Here is a 26,586-nt window from a genome sequence, read left to right as displayed (position 1 = left end):
CCGTCCCTACCGGCATCGCACCGGTCCCGCAAACGCTCCGCCCCGATCTCGGTGAGTGCCTCGTCATCGGCCTCCTCATCGCCGGGGCGTGGAGCGGCATCTAAGGAACCGAAGAAAAAGAAAGCGGTTCCGATGCCACCCCTAGATGACCGTATCTCGGCCATCTTAAAGGCTCAACTCCAAGAACAGTTGAAGAAACAACTTGAACAACTGTTGCCCACTATTCTGGCACCGCTCCTTCCGGTACCAGACCGGCCCGAGCCCCGTACCGAGCCTCCGGTGTCCACCCCTTCGGTACCGGTGAACACATCCATGCCGATCCTTTCGGCCCAACAACTTCAGGGCGATCCGGTGGTTCATTCTCAGGCCACATTGGATCCTCCTCGACACCAGGCGGCACGGCATTCTTCTCGGGACCGAGATAGACGCCGGTCGTCCTCCCCTGGTACCGTTTCGGTGCGCTCTGGAAAGTCCTTGTCCAAAACTCGCCATACCGCGCCCTCCACCCCGGTGTCTCGACATGCACAAGAAGTCAGGGACCCTGACTTATGGGAGGAAACTCCTCTCGGTACCGAGGAGGATCCCTCCTCATCTGATGAGGAACCATCGGCACCCGATGCCACCTCTAAACCAGAGCAGTCCTCATTTTCTAAATTTCTGAGAGAAATGTCTGCTGCCCTGTCCCTTCCTCTGGAATCGGACTCAAAAAAGTCTCAAGCCTTTCTAGAGGCTCTAGACTTTGAGCAACCTCCTAAGGAGTTCCTCAAGCTTCCCGTACATGACATTCTACGGGAAACTTTCTACAAAAACTTAGAAAATCCCCTCACGGTACCGGGAGCCCCCCGTAAACTGGACAACCTTTACCGTGTCATTCCCATTCCTGGATTCGACAAATCTCAATTGCCCCATGAGTCCCTTCTGGTTGAATCCACCTTAAAAAAGACTCAGGGCTCCAGTGTCTATGCCTCTACCCCTCCTGGCAGAGAAGGTAAAACCATGGACAAGTTTGGCAAGAGGCTTTACCAGAATGCCATGCTTGCAAACAGGGCAAACAACTATTCCTTCCATTTTTCCTTCTATCTGAAACATTTGGTCCAACAACTGTCTGCCCTCCAAAAGTACCTTCCTGAGCGCAAGGTCCCGCTATTCCAACAGCACATCTCTGGCCTTCTCCAAATGCGCAAGTATATGGTCCGCTCGATATACGACTCCTTCGAGCTCACCTCTCGGGCCTCTGCCATGGCCGTAGCCATGCGTCGCTTGGCCTGGCTCAGAGTCTCCGACCTGGACATCAACCACCAGGATCGTCTGGCCAACGCCCCCTGTCTCGGGGATGAGCTTTTTGGAGAGTCACTGGATTCCACCACCCAGAAACTCTCTGCCCATGAGACCAGGTGGGACACCCTGATCAAGCCGAAAAAGAAGGCACCGCCTGCCCGACCTTATCGGCCACAAACATCTTATCAACGGAGGTTCTCAGCCAGACCACTCAACCCGCCTCCCCAGCAATCTCGGCGACCCCGTCAACAGCAACATCATGCTCAGGCTCGATCTCAGGCCACTCAACCCTCTAAGCCTTCTCAGCCTGTTAAACAATCTCAGCCCTTTTGACTCTTCTCTCCAGGGCATAGCCAGTCATCCACCCTTGCTACCTCTTCCACAACCCATCGGAGGTCGTCTCACCATTTTCTCCAGCCGTTGGGAAGTTATCACGTCAGACCAGTGGGTCCTCAACATCATCCGCCACGGCTACTCTCTCAACTTCCAGACTCTACCTCCGGACAACCTTCCCGTAGAGTCTGCTTCACACTCATCTCAAGCCCCCCTCCTCCTGAGGGAGGTTCAATCCCTCCTCCTTCTCAATGCCATCGAAGAAGTACCTCCAGATCAAAGGGGTCAGGGATTCTACTCCCGCTACTTCCTGGTCCCCAAAAAGACGGGAGACCTCCGTCCCATTCTCGATCTCAGGGACCTCAACAAGTGTCTAGTCAAGGAGAAGTTCAGAATGCTCTCCCTTGCCACGCTTTACCCTCTTCTTTCTCAACACGACTGGCAATGTTCCCTGGACCTCAAAGAGGCCTACACTCACATCTCCATCAATCAGAATTCTCGCCGCTACCTACGGTTCCAGGTACTGCACCACCACTATCAGTACAAGGTGCTACCGTTCGGCCTAGCTTCCTCACCCAGGGTCTTCACCAAGTGCCTTATAGTGGTAGCGGCCTTCCTCAGGTCTCACAACCTCCAGGTGTTCCCCTACTTGGACGATTGGTTGGTGAAAGCACCTTCATCTCAACTCGTGCTACAAGCCACTCATCACACCATCTCTCTCCTCCACCTCCTGGGGTTCGAGATCAACTACCCCAAGTCGCACTTGCTTCCCACCCAGCGACTTCAATTCATTGGAGCAGTTCTGGACACCACACTAATGAGGGCCTTTCTCCCCTCCGATCGCCAGCGGACCCTGCTCCATCTCTGCCGTCAGGTACTCATGCACCCTTCCATCCCTGCCCGACAGATGATGGTCCTACTGGGTCACATGGCCTCGACGGTGCATGTCCTTCCTCTGGCACGTCTCCACCTTCGTACGCCTCAGTGGACTCTCGCCAACCAATGGTCACAGACTACAGATCTTCTTTCTCATCCCATCTCTGTGACATCATCTCTTCAGCAATCTCTCCAATGGTGGTTGAACTCCTCAAATCTTTCCAGGGGTCTACTTTTTCATCTGCCCCCCCACTCTATGATCATCACCACCGATGCGTCCCCCTACGCGTGGGGAGCTCACCTAGGAGATCTACGCACCCAGGGACTTTGGACCCCACAGGAGCGTCGTCATCACATAAATTTCCTGGAACTCAGAGCAATGTTCTACGCCCTCAAGGCTTTCCAACATCTTCTCTGCCCTCAAGTCCTCCTCCTGTGCACAGACAATCAAGTCGCCATGTACTACATAAACAAGCAAGGCGGCACCGGATCTCGCCCCCTTTGTTTGGAGGCTCTGCGCATCTGGACCTGGGCCACGGACCGCAATCTCTTTCTCAGGGCGGTCTATATCCAGGGCGAACAGAACTCTCTGGCCGACAATCTCAGTCGCATCCTTCAACCCCACGAGTGGACGTTGGACCCTCCGACTCTGCTCTCCATCTTTGCTCGATGGGGCACTCCGCAGGTGGACCTCTTTGCAGCACCTCACAATCATCAGCTGCCCCAATTCTGCTCCAGACTCTTCTCTCCTCACCGTCTGGCCCCGGATGCATTCCTGCTCGATTGGAGGGATCGGTTCCTGTATGCCTTCCCTCCACTTCCTCTGATGTTGCGGACCTTGTCCAAACTCCGCAAAGACCACGCCACCATGATTCTTATCGCACCTCGGTGGCCTCGCCAACACTGGTTCTCACTCCTGCTCCAGCTCAGCTCCAGGGAACCCATTCTACTTCCTGTGTTTCCTACTCTACTTACGCAACAGCATCAGTCTCTGCTACATCCCAATCTGTCTTCGCTCCACCTGACAGCTTGGTTTCTCTCGGGCTGACCTCTCCGGAGAATCTATCTCAACCGGTCCGCCTCATTTTGGACGCTTCCAGGAAACCGGCCACTCTCCAATGTTACCATCAGAAGTGGACCAGATTTTCCTCCTGGTGTCTCCGGCATCATCAAGAACCCACCTCCTTAGCGGTGGAAACTGTCTTGGAATATTTGCTCTCACTGTCCAACGCTGGCCTCAAAACTACCTCCATCAGAGTCCACCTCAGTGCCATCACTGCGTTTCATGAGCCTATTCTCGGAAAACCCCTCACGGCTCATCCTCTGGTTTCCAGATTCATGAGAGGACTCTTCAACATCAAACCGCCTCTCAAACCTCCTCCTGTCGTCTGGGACCTGAATGTGGTTCTCTCAGCTCTCATGAAACCTCCGTTTGAGCCTCTTGCCACATCTTCTCTCAGGCTTCTTACCTGGAAGGTGCTTTTCCTAATTGCCATCACCTCTGCCAGGAGGGTTAGCGAACTGCATGCACTGGTTGCCGACCCACCTTTCACTGTTTTTCACCATGACAAGGTTGTTCTGCGTACCCACCCTAAATTCCTTCCCAAGGTGGTCTCAGCTTTTCACCTCAACCAGTCCATTGTGCTGCCCGTCTTCTTCCCTAAGCCTCACTCGCATCCTGGGGAACAGGCGTTGCACACGCTGGATTGTAAGCGTGCCCTTGCTTACTATCTTGATCGTACCAGAGCTCACCGAACTGCCCCTCAGCTCTTTTTGTCTTTCGACCCCAACCGTTTGGGTCGTCCTGTCTCCAAACGGACACTTTCAAATTGGCTTGCTGCCTGTATTGCTTTCTGCTACGCTCGGGCCGGTCTCTCACTGGAAGGAACTGTCACGGCCCACAGAGTCCGAGCTATGGCTGCTTCTGTGGCTTTCCTCCGCTCCACGCCCATCGAGGAAATCTGCAAGGCGGCCACTTGGTCCTCAGTTCACACGTTCACTACTCACTACTGTCTGGATGCGTTCTCCAGACGGGATGGACACTTCGGCCAATCTGTGTTACAAAATTTATTTTCCTAATGGCCAACCATCCCACCTCCCTCTTTGTTAGCTTGGAGGTCACCCATGTGTTAAGAATATGCTGCCTGCTTGTCCTGGGATAAAGCACAGTTACTTACCGTAACAGGTGTTATCCAGGGACAGCAGGCAGATATTCTTACGTCCCACCCACCTCCCCGGGTTGGCTTCTTAGCTGGCTTATCCTAACTGGGGACCACGCACTCCTCCGTCGGGCGGGAAGGCACTCGCGCACGCGCGGTGCGGCCAACTAGAAACTTCTAGTTAAAAAGGTCCGTACCGAGGGCTCCGTCGGTGACGTCACCCATGTGTTAAGAATATCTGCCTGCTGTCCCTGGATAACACCTGTTACGGTAAGTAACTGTGCTTTTGCATGAGATAAAACTCTTTATAGTTTATAAATCTTTCCTTTTGGCTAAGTCTTAATAATAATATTGTAATTTATAGCTAAAGAGACATATGATCAAGAACTGTTTTATTTTACTTTTGTGATTATGATAAACATACCGAGGGCCTCAAAATAGTACCTGACGGGCCACATGTGGCCCCCCCGGGGCACAAGTTTGAGACTACTGGTATAGAGAGAAGTAGTTGCCTCAATGCTTCTATAAGGACACTATGCCATGATGAAAGGAAATTCCAGAAGAGATGGAAAAAAAAAAGGTTGTTGATAAGTATCAGTCCAAAAAGGGTTACAAAGCCATTTCTCAAGCTCTAGGTTCCTTTGAACCACATTGAAAACCATTATTTCTAAATGGAGAAGACTTGGAACAGCAGTGAATCTTCCTAGGAGTGGCCGGCCTGCCAAAATTACTTCAAGTTTCAAGGTTTATTTAAAATTTGATGAATCGCTTAATCGTAATACAAAGCTATGAACAAATCTTAAAAAATATAATAATACAAATACAAGGGTTCAGTATAAATAACATAGACAGAACACTGAACATAAACAGGACCAAAAGAGAAATGGGGGAGATAATACAGTGAATGATAGTAAAATAGGGAGGGGTAAAAAGATGGAAATTTAAGATCAAGGCTGGAATTAGAAGGTGTATCTTAGCTATAAAAAACTAGCAGTCAAAAGCTTCTTTAAAAAGAAAGCATTTTAATTTGCTTTTAAACCTATCAATAAGACGTTCCTCTCTTATGTGTATTGGGAGGGAATTCCATAATTGCGGAGCGACTACTGAAAAAATATATTGTTGCCGTGTACTAAGAACATAAGAATTGCCACTGTTGGGTCAAACCAGTGGTCCATCGTGCCCAACAATCAGCTCAAGCGGTGGCCCTTGGTCAAAGACCAGCGCCCTAACTGAGACTAACTCTACATGCATACGTTCTGGTTCAGCAGGAACTTGTCTAACTTTGTCTTGAATCCATGGAGTGTGTTTTCTCCTACGACAGACTCTGGAAGAGCGTTCCAGTTTTCTATCACTCTCTGAGTGAAGAAGAACTTTCTTATATTCGTACGGAATCTTTCCCCTTTCAATTTTAGAGAGTGCCCTCTCGTTCTCCCTACCTTGGAGAGGGTGAACAACCTGTCCTTATCTACTAAGTCAATTCCCTTCAGTACCTTGAATGTTTCTATCATGTCCCCTCTCAATCTCATCTGCTCGAGGGAGAAAAGGCCCAGTTTCTCTAATGGCTTTAAGGGAGGGAAAAACCAGCAAATGTTGATCGTTAGAGCTGAGTGATCGGGTGGGGACTTAGGGTATTAAAACTCTGTCAATAAAAGAAGGGGATTTATAAATTATTGATTTAAGAGTTGGTAAACATATCTTGTAGAGATATTCTATGTGCCACCAGGAGCCAATGAGATTTTTTAAGAAGTGGTGAAATATGATCAAATTTCTTTGCTTTCCATATGAGTCTAATAGAGGCATTTTGGATGAGTTGCAGATGCCTAATTTCTTTGACGGGGATTCCAGAAAACAGAGCGTTGCAGTAATCAATTCTGGAAATTACCAGTGAGTGGATTAGTATGTTAAGTGATTTGGATTCTAACCATTTGGAAACTGAGCGGATTTGTTGTAGTCTGAAAAATGTGGATTTGACTACGCTGCTAATATGCTCATGGAAGGATAGTTTATGATCAAAAATAACCCCTAATATCTTTATAGAAGTAACAGCTCGAAGGGTAGAGCCAACCAAAGTAATGGGATGAAGGAGTTTAAATCCTTCGCTCGAAGGGAAAATTATGATGTTGGATTTGTTGACGTTATGCGCCAACCAATTTGAATCAAGCCAGTGATGAATTTGGCTAAGTTTCTGATTAATAGATTGAATTTCTGATGGGTTTTCAGGGTCTAGAGAGTGGAGAAGTTGGATGTCGTCTGCATAAGCAAACGCATTGAATCCTATAGATTGACAGAGAGTCATCAAGGGAGCCAGAAAGATGTTAAACAGAAGGGGTGAAAGAATAGACCCTTGGGGAATTCCGAAATTTGTGGTGAGTTTTTCTGAGACAGTATTGTTAAAGGAAACTAACGAAGATCAAGTAGTAAAATAGGAGCGAAACCAAGCTAGAACCTGATCGGTGATGCCTATAGTTTCCAGTCGTTCGAGAAGAAGATCATGATCGACCGTGTCGAATGCTAAGGAGAGGTCAAGGGAGATTAAAAGAACAGATTTATGGTGGTCCAGATGATAGTGAATAACCATTGACATACCTATTAATGAATGTTCAGTAGAATGGTGTTGTCTGAAGCCAGTCTGGTTAGGGTACAGGATATGATAGAGACTTACAAGATCATGAAGGACATAGAGAAAGTGGAGAGGGACAGATTCTTCAAACTTTCAGAAACTTCAAGAACAAGAGGACATTCAGAAAAATTGAGAGGGGACAGATTCAGAACCAATGCTAGGAAATTCTTCTTCACCCAAAGGATAGTGGACACCTGGAATACGCTTCCAGAGGGAGTGATAGAACAGAGTATGCTATTGGGTTTTAAAAAGGGATTAGATGATTTTCTGAAGGAAAAGGGGATTGAAGGGTCAATTACTATACAGGTCCTGGACCTGATGGGCCGCTGTGTGAGCGGACTGCTGGGCATGATGGACCTCTGGTCTGATCCAGCAGAGGCATTGCTTATGTTCTATGAATTTGGAAATTTGAATAAATACTACTTTTTCTGTTAATTTTGCTAAAAATGGAATATTCACAATGGGCCTGTTGTTTGATTTATCATCTGGACTGATTTAATGATCTTTGAAGATTGGCCGAATGATTGCTTCTTTCCATAATTTGGGCAGAGTACTTTGTTGAAAACTTTGTTACCAATAAATGAATAAAGGGAGCGAATACTGGGAAAAAATACTTAATGACAGATTCGAGAAATTGATTCACCATGGGAATTCTTAGTGTTAACACTCTGAATGAATCGTTCGATCTCTCTAAGACTATAGAGATTAAATCGGGCACATTTAGAGGAAAAGAGAGCCTAATCAGTGGGGCCAACAGTTAGGGCTGATGATTTCATTGTGGCCAAATTTTGTCTAATATTATCAACTTTATTGGAAAAATGGAATGCAAGTTCTTGGGGTGTAGGTAGGTCAGTATCTGGAGAGTTTTGTGTATGAAGTCAGGAGTTTATAGATTTTAGTATTGAGTAGAGGGCTGAGGGGTTTTTGGCTCTCTCGAATCAAGTAGTATAATATTTCATTTTGGCTTGGTTTATTTTGGATTTGTAGAATATTGACTGTTCTTTTCAAATTGGCCAGGGTTTTGTCTCCTCCTATGTTCTAAGCTCTAAGTTGTTTTTTTATAATGGCAAGATCCACAAGGGTGCAGCAGCAATTCATCTAGGAAGTTACAGAACAACATCATCCAGAGACCTTCAGGTCTCTCTAGCCTCATCTAAAGTTAGTGTTAATGCCTCCACGATAAGAAAGAGACTGGGCAGTAATGGGATTTGTGGGAGAGTAGCAAGTAGCATTGAAGAATAACATCTATACTCATCTCACATTTGTAAAAACACACCTAGATGGTCCCTAAGCCTTTTGGAATAATGCTCTTTGGACAGATGAGTCAAAAGTGGAACTCTTTGGGCAACACAGGTCCTATTTTGTCTGGTGTAAAACAAATAGAGCAGCGGCCTCAAACTCAAACCCTTTGCAGGGCCACATTTTGGATTTGTAGGTACTTTGAGGGCCGCAGAAAAAATAGTTAATGTCTTATTAAAGAAATGACAACTTTGCTTGAGGTAAAACTCTTTATAGTTTATAAATCTTTCCTTAATTGCTTCTAAATAATTTCAGCTATATACAGCTGAAAGCAGTACAACATGCAGAAAGTGAAATTTAAATAGTTTTTCACTTTCTGCATGTTGCACTGCTTTCAGCTGTGTATAGCTGAAATTATCAGAAGCAATTAAGGAAAGATTTATAAACTATAAAGAATTTTACCTCATGCAAAATTGGATTTAGATTCTAATCTAAGATATTGATTGCAAGAGACAAGATTTTTGTGTAGTCCTCTAGGCTTTTTTGTAGAGGGGAGAATCAATATCCAACTTGTGCCTTAAGTGTCCGGTGGTTGTGTCCGCAACCGCCTTCAGCTCTCACCTCCTCCAGCACTGGACACAACCGCCATCTTGCATCAAACAATCACCACCAGGAGAGGTGCCAAATTTCATGTGAGTTCATGAGATTACGTACACACGCACAAACTGCACTGCCTCCAATGGTTACCTTATGTTCTGGAATGGTGCCCGCCTCACTGTTGTAACCTCACGCAAGCGCTTTCCTGTGTCTGTATGCAATTGTCATCTCCACTCCACCTCACAATCGCGTACAGACTTAGGAAAACGCTTGCGTGAGGTTATAGCAGTGAGGCGAGCAACATTCCAGAACAATGGTAACATACCGAGGGCCTCAAAATAGTACCTGGCGGGCCCCGAGTTTGAGACCACTGAAATAGAGTATTCTACAGTAAGAACATCATACCAGCAGTCAAACATAGTGATGGTAACTTGATGATAGGTTGCTTTGCTGCCTCAAAACCTAAAAGAACTTTCTATTATTGAAGGAACCATGAACTTTGCACAGTATCAGAACATTCTTAACAATATCTGGTCATCTGCTCATGAGCTGAAGCATAATTGTGTAACTCAGCAACACAATGATCACAAAAGCAAGTCTACATCTGACTGAGGAGTTGTTTTGGATTGGCTGAGCCAGTGTTCTGACTTGAACCAGAGATGCTATGACAGGACCCAAAATGAGCAGTTCATGCACAAAAACCTGAATTTAAGCAGTTCTGCAAAAAAAGAGTGGGTTAAGATTCCTCAATAGTGATGTGAAAGACTGATACCAAATTATAGGAAGTGATGGTTGCAATTACTGTTGCTACAGGTGGTGCAACCAGTTATTAAGATTAGGGGGAAGATACTGTTTCACCCAGGTGATGTAGGTGTTGGATAACTTTGTTCCTTAAATAAATGAAATAATAATTTAAAAACTGTTATTCTGTTTGTTCAGGTTACCCTTTGTCTAATACAGTGTTGTATTTTGTTTAAAGATCAGAAACCATTCAGTATGTTATCCCAGGACAAGCAGGCATGATATTCTCACATGTGGGTGACGTCATCTACGGAGCCCCAGCGCGGACAGCTTTTCAAGCAAACTTGCTAGAAGTTTCAAGTTTGCACACTGCACCACGCATGTGCTAGCCTTCTTGCCCACTAGAGGGCGCATCCCCACCTCGTGGTCCTCAGTTCATTTTCATCCGCGGAGCCAGAAGCCCTGTGGAAAATTTGTGCTAATTGTGCCTTCTGTCGCCGCGGCTGTGTAGGGATTTTCGCACGGTCGCTGCGTTTTTTTGTCTTCTTCTTTCTTTATTTTCTTCTTTTTCAAAAAAAAAAAAAAAAAAATCTTTTTCGTTCCGTTGCTACCGGGGGCTCCCGGTAGCCGTGGCCGAGGAACCTCGCTTGTTCCCGGCTCTCTTTTGGGCCCATGTCCCGGCCCGTAACGGGCTTTAAAAAGTGCGGGCGCTGTGAACGGCTTCTTTCAATTACTGACCCGCACGGGTGCTGTTTGCGGTGTTTGGGGCCCCATCACCCGACAGCGTCCTGCGAGAAGTGTGCCACTTTCCAGAAGCGGGCACTTAAACGCCGCAAAGCCCGCATGGCGGAACTTTTTTCTGTCGAGTCCCCTCCGGGGAAGGCCTCGAGTTCGGCCTCGGCTTCGGCCCCGGCCTTGACCTCGGCCTCGACGTCGGCATCGACCTCAGCTTCGGCACCCTCGGCTTCGCCTCGGGCCTCGATGCCTTCGAAACAGCCCAAGGCCTCGGGTAAGTCTCCGCTTCCCTCCTCAGCTCCAGGATCGTCCAAAAAGCCATCCTCGGGCTCGTCGGCGGGCGGGTCCGCCTCTGTTAAACCCAAGTTGCCCGCGTCCGCTGCCCCGAGGGAATACTCGAGACCGAGGTCGCCCTCTGAGGAGCAGCGGCAGGTCTTGCCACAGGGAATGTCAATCCCTGTGTTCCAAGAATTGCTCCGGGCGTTAATCGCCTCGGAGCTCACCGGGGCCATTGACCAGCTGCAGCAGGCTTCGGCCTCGGCTACTTCGGCCTCGGCTGCTTCGGCCTCGGTGGCCCCGCAGTTGGCGACCTCGGCCTCGGGTACCGGGGCTTCGGCTCCCGAGGCGACCTCGGCGGTACCCTCGGACCCGGCTCCGCGGGATCCGCTGGAGCGTAGCGTGCGCCCGAAGGACAAGGTGCGCCGAGTGCGACGAATCTCATCTTCGTCCTCGGGGTCCTCGCGAGGTTCATCGCCCTCGGGCAGGTCTCGAGCGAGGCGCAAGCCGAGGAAGGCCAAGCGGTCTCGGACCTCGCCTCGGCGGCGTGGTCGCTCGTCGCCGGCCGGGGCCGATGCCTTGCAGGTGCGGGACCTGCGTGTCGATAACCCCATTTTGTTCCGGTCTCCGGCCAGGGAGAGCTCTCGGGCTTCCTCGCCGGGGCCGAAGGGTCGGGCTTCGGTGCCTCGGACCCCGGGGGGATCCCCGAGGGGTTCCTTCCGACGCACCCGGTCTCCGACTCCGTCGAGGTCGCAGGACTGTGCCTCGTTGGGGTCGGGGTCGGGGAGGGAGCCCAGATACTCTCATGAGGCCTCTCCCTTCGGCTCCGCCGGGAAGTCACGGTCTCCCTCTCCTCCTGCAAAACCCTCATCCTTTACCAGGTTTGTACAGGATATGGCGGCGGCTTTGGGTGTCGACTTGTCTGAAGGGTCCACTCACACCAAGGAGTTCTTGGAGGAGCAGGATCTTCCTGCCCCTCCTAGGGAGTCCCCGCGCCTTCCGATTAACAAGGTCCTCTGTCAGACCTTCCTGCGGAATCTTGAGGCTCCTTTGACGGTCGCGGTGGTCCCCTCCAAAATGGAGTCTAAGTATCGCACCCTCCCCATCAAAGGGTTTGAGAAGGGCCAACTTTCCCATACCTCACTCCTAGTGGAATCAGCGGTCAAGAAATCGCAACCCTCCAGGGTCTCGGCGACGGTCCCGCCGAGTAGGGAGGGCCGGACCCTTGACAAATTTGGCCGTCGTCTCTATGCGAACTCTCTGATGGCTGCAAGGGTCTTGAACTATGCTTTTTCGTACTCTTCCTTCCTCCGTACGATGGTGAAGGACCTCCCCTCTTTCCGTGAGGTGATGCCGGAGTCGCATAGGGACCGGTTCGCCACCTTTAGTTCGAATCTGACCCAGCTGCGCCTATATTTATTCCACGCAGTTTATGATGCGTTTGAACTCGCCTCGAGGGTGTCCGCCTGTGCAGTGGCCATGCGCCGGCTGGCGTGGCTTCGGACCCTCGAGATGGAGTCGAATTTGCAGGAACGCCTGGCAAATTTACCTTGTGTTGGGGTGGAGTTATTTGATGACTCTCTGGATGCGGCGACGGAGCGACTGTCTAAACAGGAACGCTCCCTGGCCTCTCTGGTGCGGCCGAAGCCTAAGGCTCCTGCCCAGCGTCCCTTCCGGCAGCCCCCGAGGAGGTACCCTCAGAAGTCCACACCGGCCTTCTCCAGACCGCCCCCTCGGAGACAGCCCCAGCAGAGTAGGGGTGGCCCCTCTAAGCCTGCCGCGCAGGGGGCCGCCAAGGCCGCGCCGTCCTTTTGACGGGATACGCGGTTGGGGGCGGGCCCCCACCGCAATATCGCGCCACCCCCTCCCCATCGGGGGTCGGCTGACGGCCTTTGCCGGGGCCTGGTCGGCGATCACGTCGGACGCATGGGTGCTCAGGATAATCTCAGACGGCTATTCGCTAAACTTCTCCTGTCCGCCTCCGGACTTGCCCCCCGGGGCTTGCCCTCCCAATCGGAACCAGCTGGCCCTTCTCCTGGAGGAAGCCAGGGCCTTGTTGAGTCTCAGGGCGGTCGAGGTGGTACCTCGCGATCAGATGGGCCAGGGGTTTACTCCCGTTACTTTTTGGTCCCAAAAAAGACCGGGGACTTGCGCCCCATTTTGGACCTCCGGAAGCTCAACAAGTTCCTGGTCCGGGAGAAGTTCCGTATGTTATCGCTCCCGGTTCTCTATCCACTTTTGGACGAGGGAGATTGGATGTGCTCCCTGGACTTGAAGGAAGCTTACACCCATGTTCCGGTGCATCCCGCTTGCCGCAAGTTCTTGCGTTTTCAGGTCGGGGATTTGCACCTGCAGTATCGGGTTCTTCCCTTCGGGCTGTCATCTTCCCCTCGGGTATTCACCAAGTGTATGGTGGTGGTGGCGGCGGCCCTGCGCTCGTGGGGTCTGCAGGTCTTTCCCTATCTGGACGATTGGCTGATCAAGGCCCCGTCCAGGGAGGGGGTTATCTTAGCGACCCGACAGACTATCAGTCTTTTGCAGGACCTGGGGTTCGAAGTAAACTTCCCCAAGTCTCAGTTGCGTCCGGCGCAGTCTCTCCAGTTCATTGGAGCCGTGCTGGACACGGTTCGCCTCCGCGCTTTTCTCCCCCCGCCTCGACGGGAGACTCTGCTTCGGTGGAGTCGCCATTGTCAAGGGCAATCGCAAATGTCGGCCCAGCACATGATGGTTTTGCTGGGCCACATGGCGTCGACGGTTCACGTTACGCCGTTCGCTCGCCTGCACTTGAGAATCGCGCAATGGACTCTGGCGTCGCAGTGGCGACAGGATCGCGATCCGGTGTCCTCCCGGATAGCAGTGACTCCTTGTTTACGTCGATCGCTCCGTTGGTGGACCGTCTCTTCCAATTTGTCAGGGGGTTTGCTGTTTCTCGTTCCTCCTCACACCAAGGTCTTGACGACGGACTCCTCCGAGTATGTGTGGGGAGCGCACCTGGATGGTCTGAGGACGCAAGGTCTGTGGTCGGCCGAGGATCGTCGGTGCCACATCAATGTGCTGGAGCTTCGCGCCATTTTTCTAGCTGCGCGAGCTTTTGTCCACCTACTACGCGACCAGGTGGTACTCGTGCGGACGGACAACCAGGTAGCGATGTACTATGTAAACAAACAGGGGGGTACAGGCTCTTGGCCTCTGTGTCAAGAGGCCCTCCGCCTTTGGGACTGGGCGATCTCCCAGAACATGTTCCTGCGGGCGGTGTACATTCAGGGAGAGCAGAATCAGCTGGCCGACAAACTCAGTCGTCTTCTCCAGCCGCACGAATGGTCTCTGAACTCCCGAGTACTTCGCGAGGTTTTCGACCGCTGGGGTACTCCTCAGGTGGATCTGTTTGCCTCTCCGGAGACTCGCAAGCTACCCCTCTATTGCTCTCGGATTTACTCTCCGGATCGTCTCGAGGCGGATGCCTTCCTCCTCGAATGGGAGGGGAGGTTCCTTTATGCGTTTCCGCCGTTTCCTCTGATTTTGAGAACGCTGGTTCATCTCAGATCGACCGGAGCCTCCATGATCCTCATTGCGCCTCGTTGGGCCAGGCAGCCCTGGTTCTCCCTTCTTCTTCAACTCAGTACCAGGGAACCTCTGCTTCTGCCGGTGTTTCCCTCTCTGCTGTCTCAGAGTCGGGGTTCGCTGTTGCATCCCAATCTTCAGTCTTTACATCTGACTGCTTGGTTTCTCTCCCCCTGACTTCGATTCCGGTGTCTCGGGCCGTGAGGGACGTTTTGGAGGCCTCGCGTAAGGTCTCGACTCGGCTTTGCTATACTCAGAAATGGACCAGGTTTACATCCTGGTGTTCTTTGAATAGTCTGGAACCAGTTTCGGTGCCTGTGGCTTCGGTTCTGGAGTATCTTTTGCATTTGTCTGAGTCTGGCCTGAAAACGACTTCCATTCGGGTACATCTCAGTGCCATTGCTGCATTCCATCGGCATCTTGAGGGTCGTTCTCTCTCTCTTCATCCTCTGGTGACGCGTTTCATGAAGGGGCTAGTGAATATCCATCCTCCTCTGAAACCTCCTCCGGTGGTGTGGGATCTTAATGTGGTCTTGGCTCAGCTTATGAAGCCTCCCTTTGAGCCCATCGACAAGTCGCACCTTAAGTTTCTTACTTGGAAAGTAGTCTTTTTGATTGCACTCACGTCTGCTCGTAGAATTAGTGAACTACAGTCTTTGGTGGCGGATCCTCCTTTCACGGTGTTTCATCATGATAAGGTGGTTCTCCGCACCCATCCCAAATTTTTACCTAAAGTTGTGTCTGATTTCCACCTCAATCAGTCTATTGTCCTTCCGGTGTTTTTTCCGAAGCCCCATTCTCATCCTGGTGAGGCGGCGCTTCATACCCTTGACTGTAAGAGGGCGTTGGCATTTTATCTCCAACGTACCAAGTCTCATCGGAAGGTTACTCAATTATTTTTGTCCTTTGATCCTAATCGTTTGGGACACCCGGTTTCAAAGCGCACCTTGTCCAACTGGTTAGCTGCTTGTATTTCTTTTTGCTACGCTCAGGCTGGTCTCCCGCTTGCGGGTCGTGTTACGGGTCATAAAGTCCGGACGATGGCAGCTTCTGTGGCTTTCCTCCGTTCTACGCCTATGGAGGATATTTGTAAAGCTGCCACTTGGTCTTCGGTTCATACGTTCACCTCCCACTACTGTCTGGACACTTTGTCCAGAAGCGACGGCCGGTTTGGCCAGTCGGTGTTACGTAATCTGTTTTCATAATTTGCCATCCTCCCACCTGCCCTTTTTTGGTTGGCTTGGAGGTCACCCACATGTGAGAATATCATGCCTGCTTGTCCTGGGATAAAGCACAGTTACTTACCGTAACAGGTGTTATCCAGGGACAGCAGGCATATATTCTCACAACCCGCCCACCTCCCCGGGGATGGCTTTCTTTGCTATGATATGGAACTGAGGACCACGAGGTGGGGATGCGCCCTCTAGTGGGCAAGAAGGCTAGCACATGCGTGGTGCAGTGTGCAAACTTGAAACTTCTAGCAAGTTTGCTTGAAAAGCTGTCCGCGCTGGGGCTCCGTAGATGACGTCACCCACATGTGAGAATATATGCCTGCTGTCCCTGGATACACCTGTTACGGTAAGTAACTGTGCTATATATGAGGTATATGAAATAAGAGGAGGAATTGGTAGTGGTGGGGGGGACTCTTTTACATCACTGTTTGCATGTTCACCAATGGAAACCTGGAGCAAGCCCGCTCTTTCACTGGTCATTTCACGGTGACATGATTGCTTCCCTTGGGAGTCTTGAGATGTGATACAAGATTTCTCATACTGGCCTTCCAGATTTTCTATCCCAATGTTGAATCACGTATACTCCTCAATCCCTTCATTTTGCCCAGCAGCATTTGTTGATGGTGCCATCTTTCCACGAGGTCTCCTTGACAACTTAGTGGACATCCACGTTTAACGTAAAGGGCCCTGAGCTCTGGAACCAGCTTCCAGTGTTCCTGCGTTCAGAGCCCTCCCTGTCTCTTTTCAAGAAATTACTTAAAACGTTCTGTTTCAGGAAGCATTTACTGTTGACCCTTGAACTAGTTGCTCATACATTTGGTTTAGTTGTATCGGGACCATAAGCTGGAGTCTGGAGCCACAATGAGTAGGCAGTATCTTTTTCTCTTCTATCCTATATTGATATTGGCGTTCTTTTCAGACCTATAGTTTTTGTTGTTATTTTTGTTTGTACTTCACCTTGAAAGTTTATCTCTAGACAATTAATCAAGTTCAATAAATCTGAAACTTGATGCGATATAATGCAATAGAGTACTTCTCCTAAATGCCATGCCTTGTCACAGGGTGGGTGTTTGAGAGGCATACATGTCACTTCCAGTAGAGGCCAACTGAAAACAGGATCTTTGGTGTCTGCTAAAACCAAATCTTTCTGTGACCAAAATAAATTTCAGCAGAAACCCAAGCCAAAAACTAAACCGGTCCTGCCCCCCCCCAATTCCTCCTTCCTCAGACAACCAAAAATAGCTTCTTTTCAGACTCACCTGCTGGTGGCAGCCCTCTCCTAGGCCTGCCTCGTCGTTAGTAGGTCGTGGGCATAGGAGCGTCCCCAATCACTCGTGTGCATGGCAATCATTTTAAGATTAGAACTGGCATGGGCAGGAGCAATTCTTGGCTGAAACCAAAATAAGGCTGAACATGGATTTTGGGCCAGTTTTGTAATCAAAATAAATTTGATCAGCCTCTAATTTCTTGTGGGATATATAATATGTTTTTATGTTAGCACATATATAGGGTAAGATTTTCCTGTTGGCTGTCTCTTCTCTGTGAAACACCTGGTTTTACCATACCACCCACCAAAACACCTTTTCTTCTTTAGTTAAGGTTGGGTACACTTAAGAAAATAGCCCCTTCAGTATTTATTTACAGTTCTTTTTCCCCCTAATCATAAGGGTAGAGGAAGGGAACGGGTGCGAGGTGAACTTCTCATCACACTGATACCTGTTGAGGATTAATTTTGAAATGCTTTTTCTGGGGCACTGCTCTGAGTATTGCTGCTGAAGAGAGGGTCTGCCTCGCTGCAACATAACCCCCTTCAGTCTCTCTCTTGCAGAAGTCCTGAGCCGTGTCAGTGACTGCTTACTTGAAAAGAGGCAGTCTGGATGCTCTTTTGACCAGCCTGCAAAGATGATTTCCGGGGTGACTGAGGGGATATTTATGTTCTGTGCTCAGCTCTAAATTTGATATAATAGAGTGTTTTAGAACAGCGGTGGATCGACTACAGTTCATAGCAGCAAAAGCAAATCACTTCTGCCCGCCATCCTCAGGATGGAATTTGGGGGCTGGGATATCCTCCCTTGTTGCCTAGCCCCCAACGTGTCCCTTGGTCTGTAAAGCTTGCTCACTCACCCCTTTCTTAGAAAATACTAAACCACGCAAGACGATGGACCTGCGGCAAAACTGGAAATTGAATTCTGGGGCCCTGCCTGACCACTGACATTGAATTTCCGGTGTAAATGCAGCCATGGTAGACGTAGCTGGCCAAGTCAGTTGCCGGGATATTCAGCGGGAGCTAGCCAGTTATCTCTCGCTAAATATTAGCAGTTGGCCAGCTTAGCGCTGCTTAGCTGGCCACGATTGGTTCTCAGCCAGCTAAATACCACTGACTGTCGGGTGGGATATGTTTAATTATTTGCCACAAGCAGGGTTAAAACAATAATAGTTATTGCCTTCACTGAATGTGACGTTTTTACTGTTGTGTTTTTTTTAACAGTGAATGTATAAAGATTCAGCCAACAGATATCCAGCCCGATATATTCAGCTACTTGTTGCACATCATGTATACGGGAAGAGGCCCCAAGCAGATGGTGGACCACATCCGCCTGGAGGAAGGGATTAGATTTCTTCACGCAAGCTTCCTTTCTCATGCTGCGTCCGACGTGGACCAGTTACCGCCCCCCGATGCCATCCAGTCCTCAAATCTGTATGGAATTCAGATATCCACGGCTCACAAAACACCAAAGGAGAGTGGCGAGGCTAAAGAAAATCCTCCAGGGGGCAGTGGGAACAGATCTGCTCAGCAGGGGGATCACCCCCAGCTCCAGCTTTCTCTAGCTATAGGACTGGAAGGCGTAAACCCAGATCAGCAGGTTTCCCATCTTCCCAGTCAAGTGAGTGGGGCTGTTCAGACACCGGAGAAGCTCCAGAAACCAGTGGTGTCCATAAAACAAGAGAAATGTGATCCTGAGCCTATGGCACCTCTAACTCACCTGTCCCCCGCTACAGAGCTGACTGTTCCTCATTTTCCTAAAGTTAATATCAGAGGACACCTCTGCCAGTACTGTGGAGAGCGCTTTGATTCAAGAGGAGGTCTCCGCGAACACCTGCACACTCATGTTTCAGGGTCACTCCCGTTTGGCGTTCCAGCCTCCATCCTGGAGAGCAGCGATCTTGCAGAAGTGCACGAAAGTGGCGAGAGCGCTGAGAGCCACCGGCTAGGTAGTGAGCAGCCAACCGACCATGTTGGACGTGGCAGCCTTGAGCCATTGAAGTTCAGCCAGCTATCGCTGATATCCAAAGATGTTGAGCCAGTGGAGCTGAACTGTAACTTTTCTCTCTCTCGAAAGAGGAAAATCAGTTGCACTGTCTGTGGTCACAAATTTCTGCGAAAAAGCCAGTTACTAGAACACGTGTACACACACAAAGGTAAACCGTACAGATACAGCAGATACCAAAGGTTTGGCAATCAGGTGGCTCCGAAATTTCAGCCTTATTATGACACCCTGTCCGATGGTGCCCTGAAGAGTTCCAGCTTTTCTCAAGATCACCTTGAATCACCTGGTGTGTATGAATCTGATCTTCCTCCAGAAAATATTGATACTGTGCTAGTCGAGTAATATATTTTCTTTCCTGCACTTCAGCCACTGAACATTCATGGTTTTAATTTTTTTTTTTTTTGCGCTTTCTTTGGTTTTGCTTACTGCTCTTTGTACTTTATCTGACTTTTTTAACAAGTCTCTTTTTTTCCCAACTAACAGCTTTCTTTGGAATGCATTGGGGGGGTGTACACTCTAGTTTTTGACATCTGTTTTATGCATAAAACTTAGGACTATGTATTGGGAAGGAATACATAGTAACATTTAGCAATTGAGATATTAGTGGGAGATTTTGGATTTCACATTTCATTTCATACATTAATCCAAACATACTCTGAGGGGGGTGGGGGGGAGTTGATAGTCAAAGCAATTTAACTGGCCAGAAATGACTTCTAGCTGGCTTCCCTAGGCCGCATTGGCTGCAAAAAAATTTTCTGGGGCCGCACAAACGTTGCAGCAAGACAAAGGAGGGAGCTGGCAAGACGGTAAACACACGGGGGCAGCAGAGGAAAACACTGCATCGCTCTCGTTCGGGACCGCACAAAATACTTCATGGGGCTGCAGGTTGGACACCCCTGGAGCCCTGATTATATAAAAAGCACCTGCTGTTAGAAACCTAACTGATCTATGCACCTAACTTAATTATTTTAATTGGTTCAGTTGACGCTGTTAATTAAACAGTGCCATTAAAAACCAATTAATTTTTGGGTAGGCGTCTACTCTACACCAAGGCCACCTACTGGTGTCTACCGGGAAAGTGAGCGGAGTTTGGGCGTGGATTGTGTTAAATGCTGGTATTTTAGGCCAAGGAAACTCGGACCTAATATATCGGCGCCTAAGTGTTTGACACCTAACCCGAGTTAAGTGCCACAAGGTGCAATTCTGCAACTCTGTACCTAACTTTTGATCCACAGGAGGTGCCGTTTATAGAAGCTGGCCCTTAGGGCTGGATTCTCAAAAAGGCGCCGAAGATCACGCCGATCTGTGCCTAGCTTATGTGCTTTAATTGGTTTTAAGTGGCGCAATAATTGGAGAGAGCCCCTAGGAAAGAGACTTGGAAGTACTTGTAGACAAGTCAATGAAACAGTCCGTGCAATGTGTGGCAGCGGCAAAAAGGGCAAACAGAATGCTAGGAATGATTAAGAAGGGGATCACGAACAGATCTGAAAAGGTTATCATGCTGTTATTCCGGGCCCTGGTACGCCCCAACCTGGAATACTGCGTCCAACACTGGTCGCCGTACATGAAAAAGGACATAGTACTACTCGAAAGGGTCCAGAGAAGAGCGACAAAAATGGTTAAGGGACTGGGGAAGTTGCCGTACAATGAGAAGCTAGAGAAACTGGGCCTCTTTTCCCTTGAAAAGAGGAGACTGAGAGGGGACATGATCAAAACATTCAAGATATTGAAGGGAATTGACTTAGTAGAGAAAGAGAGATTGTTCACCCTCTCCAAGGTGGAGAGAATGAGAGGGCACTCGCTAAAGTTAGAAGGGAAAAGATTCCGTACAAACGTAAGGAAGTTCTTCTTCACCCAGAGAGTGGTAGAAATCTGGAACGCTCTTCCGGAGGCTGTCATAGGGGAAAGCACCCTTCAGGGATTCAAGAAAAGGTTAGATAAGTTCCTAATGGAACAGAACATATGCAGGTAAGGCTAGACTCAAATAGGGCACTGGTCGTTGACCTAAGGGTCGCCGCTTGAGCGGACTGCTGGGCACGATGGACCACTGGTCTGACCCAGCAGCGGCAAATCTTATTAAAAACTCATTTAAAAAATAGGCACCCTATGGGGCTGGCGCATGGGTCCATGGCACCTAATGACGCTGAAGTTCAGAAGAGGGCATTGTCTAGGGGTGGTGCCGCTGGCCACGATTCTGCGTGTAAATCCTTGGCCTACATATCTGGCATCTAGGGTCCTTGCTAGCCACGATTGACCCGCGGTAGGCATCGCTTACAAAATTGTCCCCTTAGTACCACAGACAGCTAAGTGAGAACCAGTTATTTTGTGGGCAGTCCGGTTCAGTGCTGAATATCTTGACACTTAACTGTATAAGTTAAGCGGCCAAATCGGGACCAAATTTTATGTGATCCATCCTTATGCGGTGTTGTGCACGCAGTTAAGTGCTGAATATTGCACCGTACTGCGTAAGTCAGGGAGGAGGAGAGGCACATCCTGTAGGCAGTCAGCCGGCTCCAGTGCCTCTCCTCCTCCCCGGCGCCGCTTCCCATCCAGCACCCCTCACTGGCGGTTCAGGGCCCTGTCTGTAGGGCCTTCGCGCATGTGCAGACGTTGACGAGATGCACGTGATGCCATCGCGTCAATGTCCGCCCACTTCCGGATGCCCCTGAGCCGCAGCTACCAGTTTACGAGTCACTGCTGCAAGTGATAGCTGGCTGCATAAATGCAAATATTTAATGCCCGTTCTTGGACATGGCCTAACAACAACACAACAAAAAATCCAACGAGGTCTGCAGTATATCAAGTAGCAAAGCAGAAAACAAAAAGGAAACTGCAGACTGTGTACAAGATACAGGCAATATTTATTGTACCAAAAAAGGATTGCAGTGATTATACAAACGTATTACCAACCTAGGGACCCAACACGGTCCGTGTTTCGGACAACACGCCTTCCTCAGGGGTCCATGGTAAATAAGGATGGAACAAACTGCAATACATATAATCAAACGATTGCCTTCCCTGAATCAAAATCTCAGTGTGAAAGTACGTCATGGCCTGACACTAACTGTCTGGGGAAAAAACGGAGGTGGTGGCTGAATATCTTTCCCCATACTGTACTTTTATGTAAAAATGCCAAGGGCCAGGTCTAAGGATTGGATGAAAGTTACATAGTCCATCTGTGTTCACTAAGGTGCGTTAGCCGATTTAGCGCTCCTTAGAGAAAGGACCCCTATATGTGGTTTCACACATACAAACACTAAAACCATTTGCAGCACTTTTTTTTTTTCTCAGATATTTATTTATTTTTTTTGGGGGGAGGGGTGTTTTTAAAAATTATATGGATTGGAATTTTATACAGGCGTTTATGTTGCGTTCCAAAATTTTTTAATTTTGCTTGCCAGCTCTCTGGAAGTCCTTTGCTTGTGTGGTCCTTGAATCTGACCGTACATCCTTGGTGTTTTAGTGCTTATGTCCAAAATTTCAAACCAGTTTCAGCCCTTCAGTAGGCTCAGCCTCTCCCAGGCCACACCTCCTAAGAAGTCTTATTACTGTAATATTTTAGAAGAATACCGCTTCCATTGACAGCTGCTTTTTCATCCCTGTGTAAATATTTTAACATTCTTTAAAGTGTTTGCAGTAGAGTCTTGCACAAACTTTGCCAGACCAGTAGGCAATAAATCTGTTTGCTGTATGGTAGATTTTAGAACCCTGTAAAATTTTAAATGACTGTAGGTGAAAGGGGCAAATGACTCAACCAGTATAAATAGACCAGGGCTCTGCTGCTAGTACTGCTTATTATTTCTCTTGTGCTACTGGACCCACAAACACATAAGAGATGATCCTTCCCTGTGCACAAGAGGATTCCAAGCAGCAAAGTTTTCAAAACTTTTGCGCCCAGCTACCATTTCATTGAACAGTAAAAAGGCTCTGAACCGGATCATTCTTGGGTTAGTGGGTGATATTTATGAGGAAGTTCTATATATGGCTCTTTCTGGGTTTAGCATGGAAAAGTGTTTTAACAGTTGCGAGGTGCCAAAAGGAGGCAGAAATGGCAGATCCACATGAAAACACTCGCCAATTTCTAGAGCAGTGCCTAAGTTCTTCCTCACAGATCTGTAAAGGGGGTGTGGTCATGGGAGGGGCATGGCCAGGTCAGGGGGGTTACCTTAAAATGTGCGCACTGTTCTAGAATGTGAGGGGGGTGCTGAAAAGTTCTCAGCCCAACCAAGAATAGAATGACGTGGATGTGGTTTAATTCAGTTTCTCATCTTCAAGCCAAGTACCCCCTAAGTTTAACAAATATCAACCGAGTGCAACACTCAAGCTCCACCCCGGACTCCACCCCCATAATAATACCGTGTTTCCCCGATGATAAGGCAGGGCCATCAAATAAGACAGCCCCCCCTTTTTAGAAAAAATTGTAAAATAAGGCACCCCCCCCCCCCCCCCGCAAATAAGCCACCCACCGATACCTGCGCTTACCCGAATCGGGTGGTACGGTGGGTGACTCCGTGTGGTCCCTCCGTCTACTGTGGGGGTCGGCAACCCGCGGCTCCAGAGTCGCATGCGGCTCTTTTCCACCTTTGCCGTGGCTCCGGTAGTGTGTCACGCAGGCATGCAACTTACAAGTCCGGCGTCGCGGCGGGAAATAGCCATGCTGAGTGAGCTCAGCACGTACACAGATGAAAGCCTTGCTTGCTGATTGGTCCGGCGGCCGTGCCGCCGGACCAATCAGCAAGCAAGGCTTTCATCTGTGTAGTGCTGAGCTCACTGCTCAGCATGGCTATTTCCCGCCGCGACGCCGGACTTGTAAGATGCACGCCTGAAAAAGAAATCATCCTGGCCGGGGTCGGTGTCATGCTCCTGAGATCTACAGCCTTCCTATCTCCCTCTCCCTTCTACCTGCTTCCGGCCACATCCCCTGCTCCGCGGCTCTCTTCGGCAACTCAGCAGCAGCGATCGACACAAGCTTCTGACGTCGGGGCCTACCCTCTGCGAGTCCCGCTTGTTTCAACTTCCTTTTTCCACAAAGGGGGACTCGTAGAGGGAAGGCCTCGATGTCGGTAGCTTGTCTTGATCACCGCTGCTGACAAGTTGCTGAAGAGAGCCGCGGAGCAGGGGGGTGTTGCCAGGTGCAGGTAGAAGGGAGAGGGCCAGATGCAGGACTCGTGGGTGAGGGAGCAGAAGAGAGAGAGAAAGAGAGAGGGGAGGGAAACAAAAGGAAATATTTCATACTGGGCTGGGCCGGAGTTGAGGGAGGGTGGAAAGATTCTAGCTACAGGGTGCAGTAACAAAGGAAAAGGGGGGGAAAGCTGAAAATGGAGATAGTGACACAAAGAAGAGAAAGGGTAAGCAGGACCTACTGAATAAGGATAGAGATACAGAGGGGACATGAAAGGGTAAATAAGGCATCCCCCCGAAAATAAGCCCTAGAGCATATTTTGGCCTTCCAAAAAAAATAAGACAGTGTCTTACCATCGGGGAAACACGGTAGTACTAATTGTAATGCAATTTCTTCCATTCATTTTTCATATACACACAATTTAATTTTATCAATACATAATGGTAACCACAAAATTAAGAAAACAAACACACTGTACGCAGAGAAAATGTTAATTATCATTTATATTCAAATTTTTTTCAAAGAGGTCAAGGCAGATGACTTTAAAATATGCAATGTCACCTCAGTAACAACTATAGAAAAATAGACAAATATAGTGCAAAATATACACAGCAGATATAAATTCTCAAAACTGACACATTTTGATCACTAAATAAAATCATTTTTCCTACCTTTGTTGTCTGGTGATTTTCATGAGTCTCTGGTTGCACTTCCTTCTGACTGTGCATCCAATATTTCTTTCTTTCTGCCTCCTGCACACATCCTCTCCTCTCCTCATTCCCTTCCCCAACCAACTTCTCTCTCTGTCCCTCCATGAGTCCAAATTTTCTTCCTCTCTCCTCCACCCCTTTTGTCAACATGTCTCCCTCTCTCACTGTTCATCTATCTTTCTCTCATTCCCTCCCTTGCTGCAAAGGGAGTGAAGAAAGAGAGAGATCCAGGGTGCATCTCTCCCACCCCATATACTGTTACATCCAACATTTCACCCTCTCTCATCCCCCAAATCATGTGCAGCATTTTTACCACTCCTACCAGCCCCATGCCCGTTTTTCCTTCTATCACCCCTCTCTAGCACCATGCCACATCTCTCCCTCCATCACTATGTCCAACATTCCTCCCCCTTGCATCCTCTTCAATCTGTCCCTCTGTTCCCTCTCCAGAACCATATCCAACATTTCTCCCTCTCATCCTTCTATTCCCCATGCATCTCTACCTCACTCCTCTCTCTCTTCCTTTTTCCATGTGCAGCATCTCTTTCCCTCTCACATACACTCATGCTCAACAATTCTCCCTTTCTGTTCCCTCTTTCCCTCCTGTGTCCCAAGTTCATGCTCCCCTCCCTGCCTTCTAGCCTTTGTCCCAAATTTGTGTCCCTTCCATGTACCAAGTTGCTCCCTCTCCCCCTCCTTTCTCCATTTGTCCCACTATCGTGTCCCCTCTCTTCTTTACTTGCTCGCTCCAGGGCCACATTCGCTCTCTTCAGGGCCGTCCAGCTGGGCTGCTCCTTCCTGCCTTCAGCTCTTATACGCTGCATGTGGCTGACCTACAAGTCTTCCCTCTGACGTTAGCTCTGATGCCAGAGAGAAAGCTTCCGGGTAAGCCACGTACAACATGTAAGAGCTGCTCGCATCTCTGTGTGGCTGAAGGCTGGAAGGAGCAGCCCAGCTGGATGGCCCTGAAGGAGATAACAGGGATCCCAGCTGACCCAGAAGGCTTCCCTCTGACCTTAGCTCTGACATTAGAGGGAAGCCTTCCGGGTTGTCTTTGGCAGAGGGGGGAATACAGGAAGGAGGGCATGGGATCCCCATAAGTTTCAGCGGAGGGGGACGGACAGGAGGGAGGGCATGGAATCCCCGGAGGCGGCCATTAAGGAGGAAGGGGGCGGGAGACTTGCGCAGTGCCGCATACCACCAACATGCGGCTTGCTAACCCCTAAGGGTACATGTACTGCGTGTTGAGAAACTCTGGTTTAATCAATGATCTGAAACAATGTTAAAAACAATTTCGTTTTTGTAAATTGTCACTTAATGAAATAAGCACCCTCTTTTCAGCTACGGGGCAAAATAACACTCATAAATTAGGAAGTTCAGGCTGAGAACTTGCCAGCCCCCCCCCCACCTCATTGTGTGGATCTGCGCCCAGCTTGCACACCTGAATTTCTGCTTGGTTTCTGTTGGTGTAACCTCTTGCACCCAAAGATGGGCGCAGATCCCAGCCATACCTGCTATTCTATAAAGCGTGCCAATCCCAGAAAGCCTGTCATGGAATACCGTTTTTCCCCCAATACTGCATTTTGAGCACCACTTACTCAATCCAGCCCTTAGACTGTACATTCGGGTCTTCAACCCCCCTATAGTAATGCTGAAGGCCCTTCTTTTAGAAGCTTTTACTTACCTTATGTAAGTAGTGACATTTATACACGTGGATTGTGTACACATGTAAAAAGAAAGCCTCTGTTTGCATGTAGAGATCTATACCGTGAAGGTACGTCAGAGGAGTGTGGTTTGAGCATGTATGGGGAAAAAATTTCCTGATCAGTTTTTCACCT

General features: G+C 49.0%; 1 protein-coding gene across 9 annotated transcripts in view; it reads left to right on the top strand.

Moving 5' to 3' along the window:
- The window catches only part of ZBTB25 (zinc finger and BTB domain containing 25), a 66,476-nt gene that overhangs the window by 16,705 nt on the left and 23,185 nt on the right, over positions 1-26,586 (top strand). For 8 of the 9 annotated variants that reach the window (XM_033951839.1, XM_033951841.1, XM_033951838.1 and 5 more), the window contains exon 3: positions 18,136-19,202. In XM_033951839.1, coding sequence (XP_033807730.1) covers positions 18,136-19,202 — 1,067 coding nt within the window. Of the gene's footprint in view, positions 1-18,135; positions 20,552-26,586 lie in introns of those variants that run through there. The other variant, XM_033951844.1, reaches the window with a different exon arrangement.

Source organism: Geotrypetes seraphini, chromosome 7 (assembly GCF_902459505.1).
Source record: "Geotrypetes seraphini chromosome 7, aGeoSer1.1, whole genome shotgun sequence".
Classification (NCBI taxonomy): Eukaryota; Metazoa; Chordata; class Amphibia; order Gymnophiona; family Dermophiidae; genus Geotrypetes; species Geotrypetes seraphini.
Note: the sequence above shows the minus strand (reverse complement) of the source record. Positions and strands in the feature narration are given on the sequence as shown.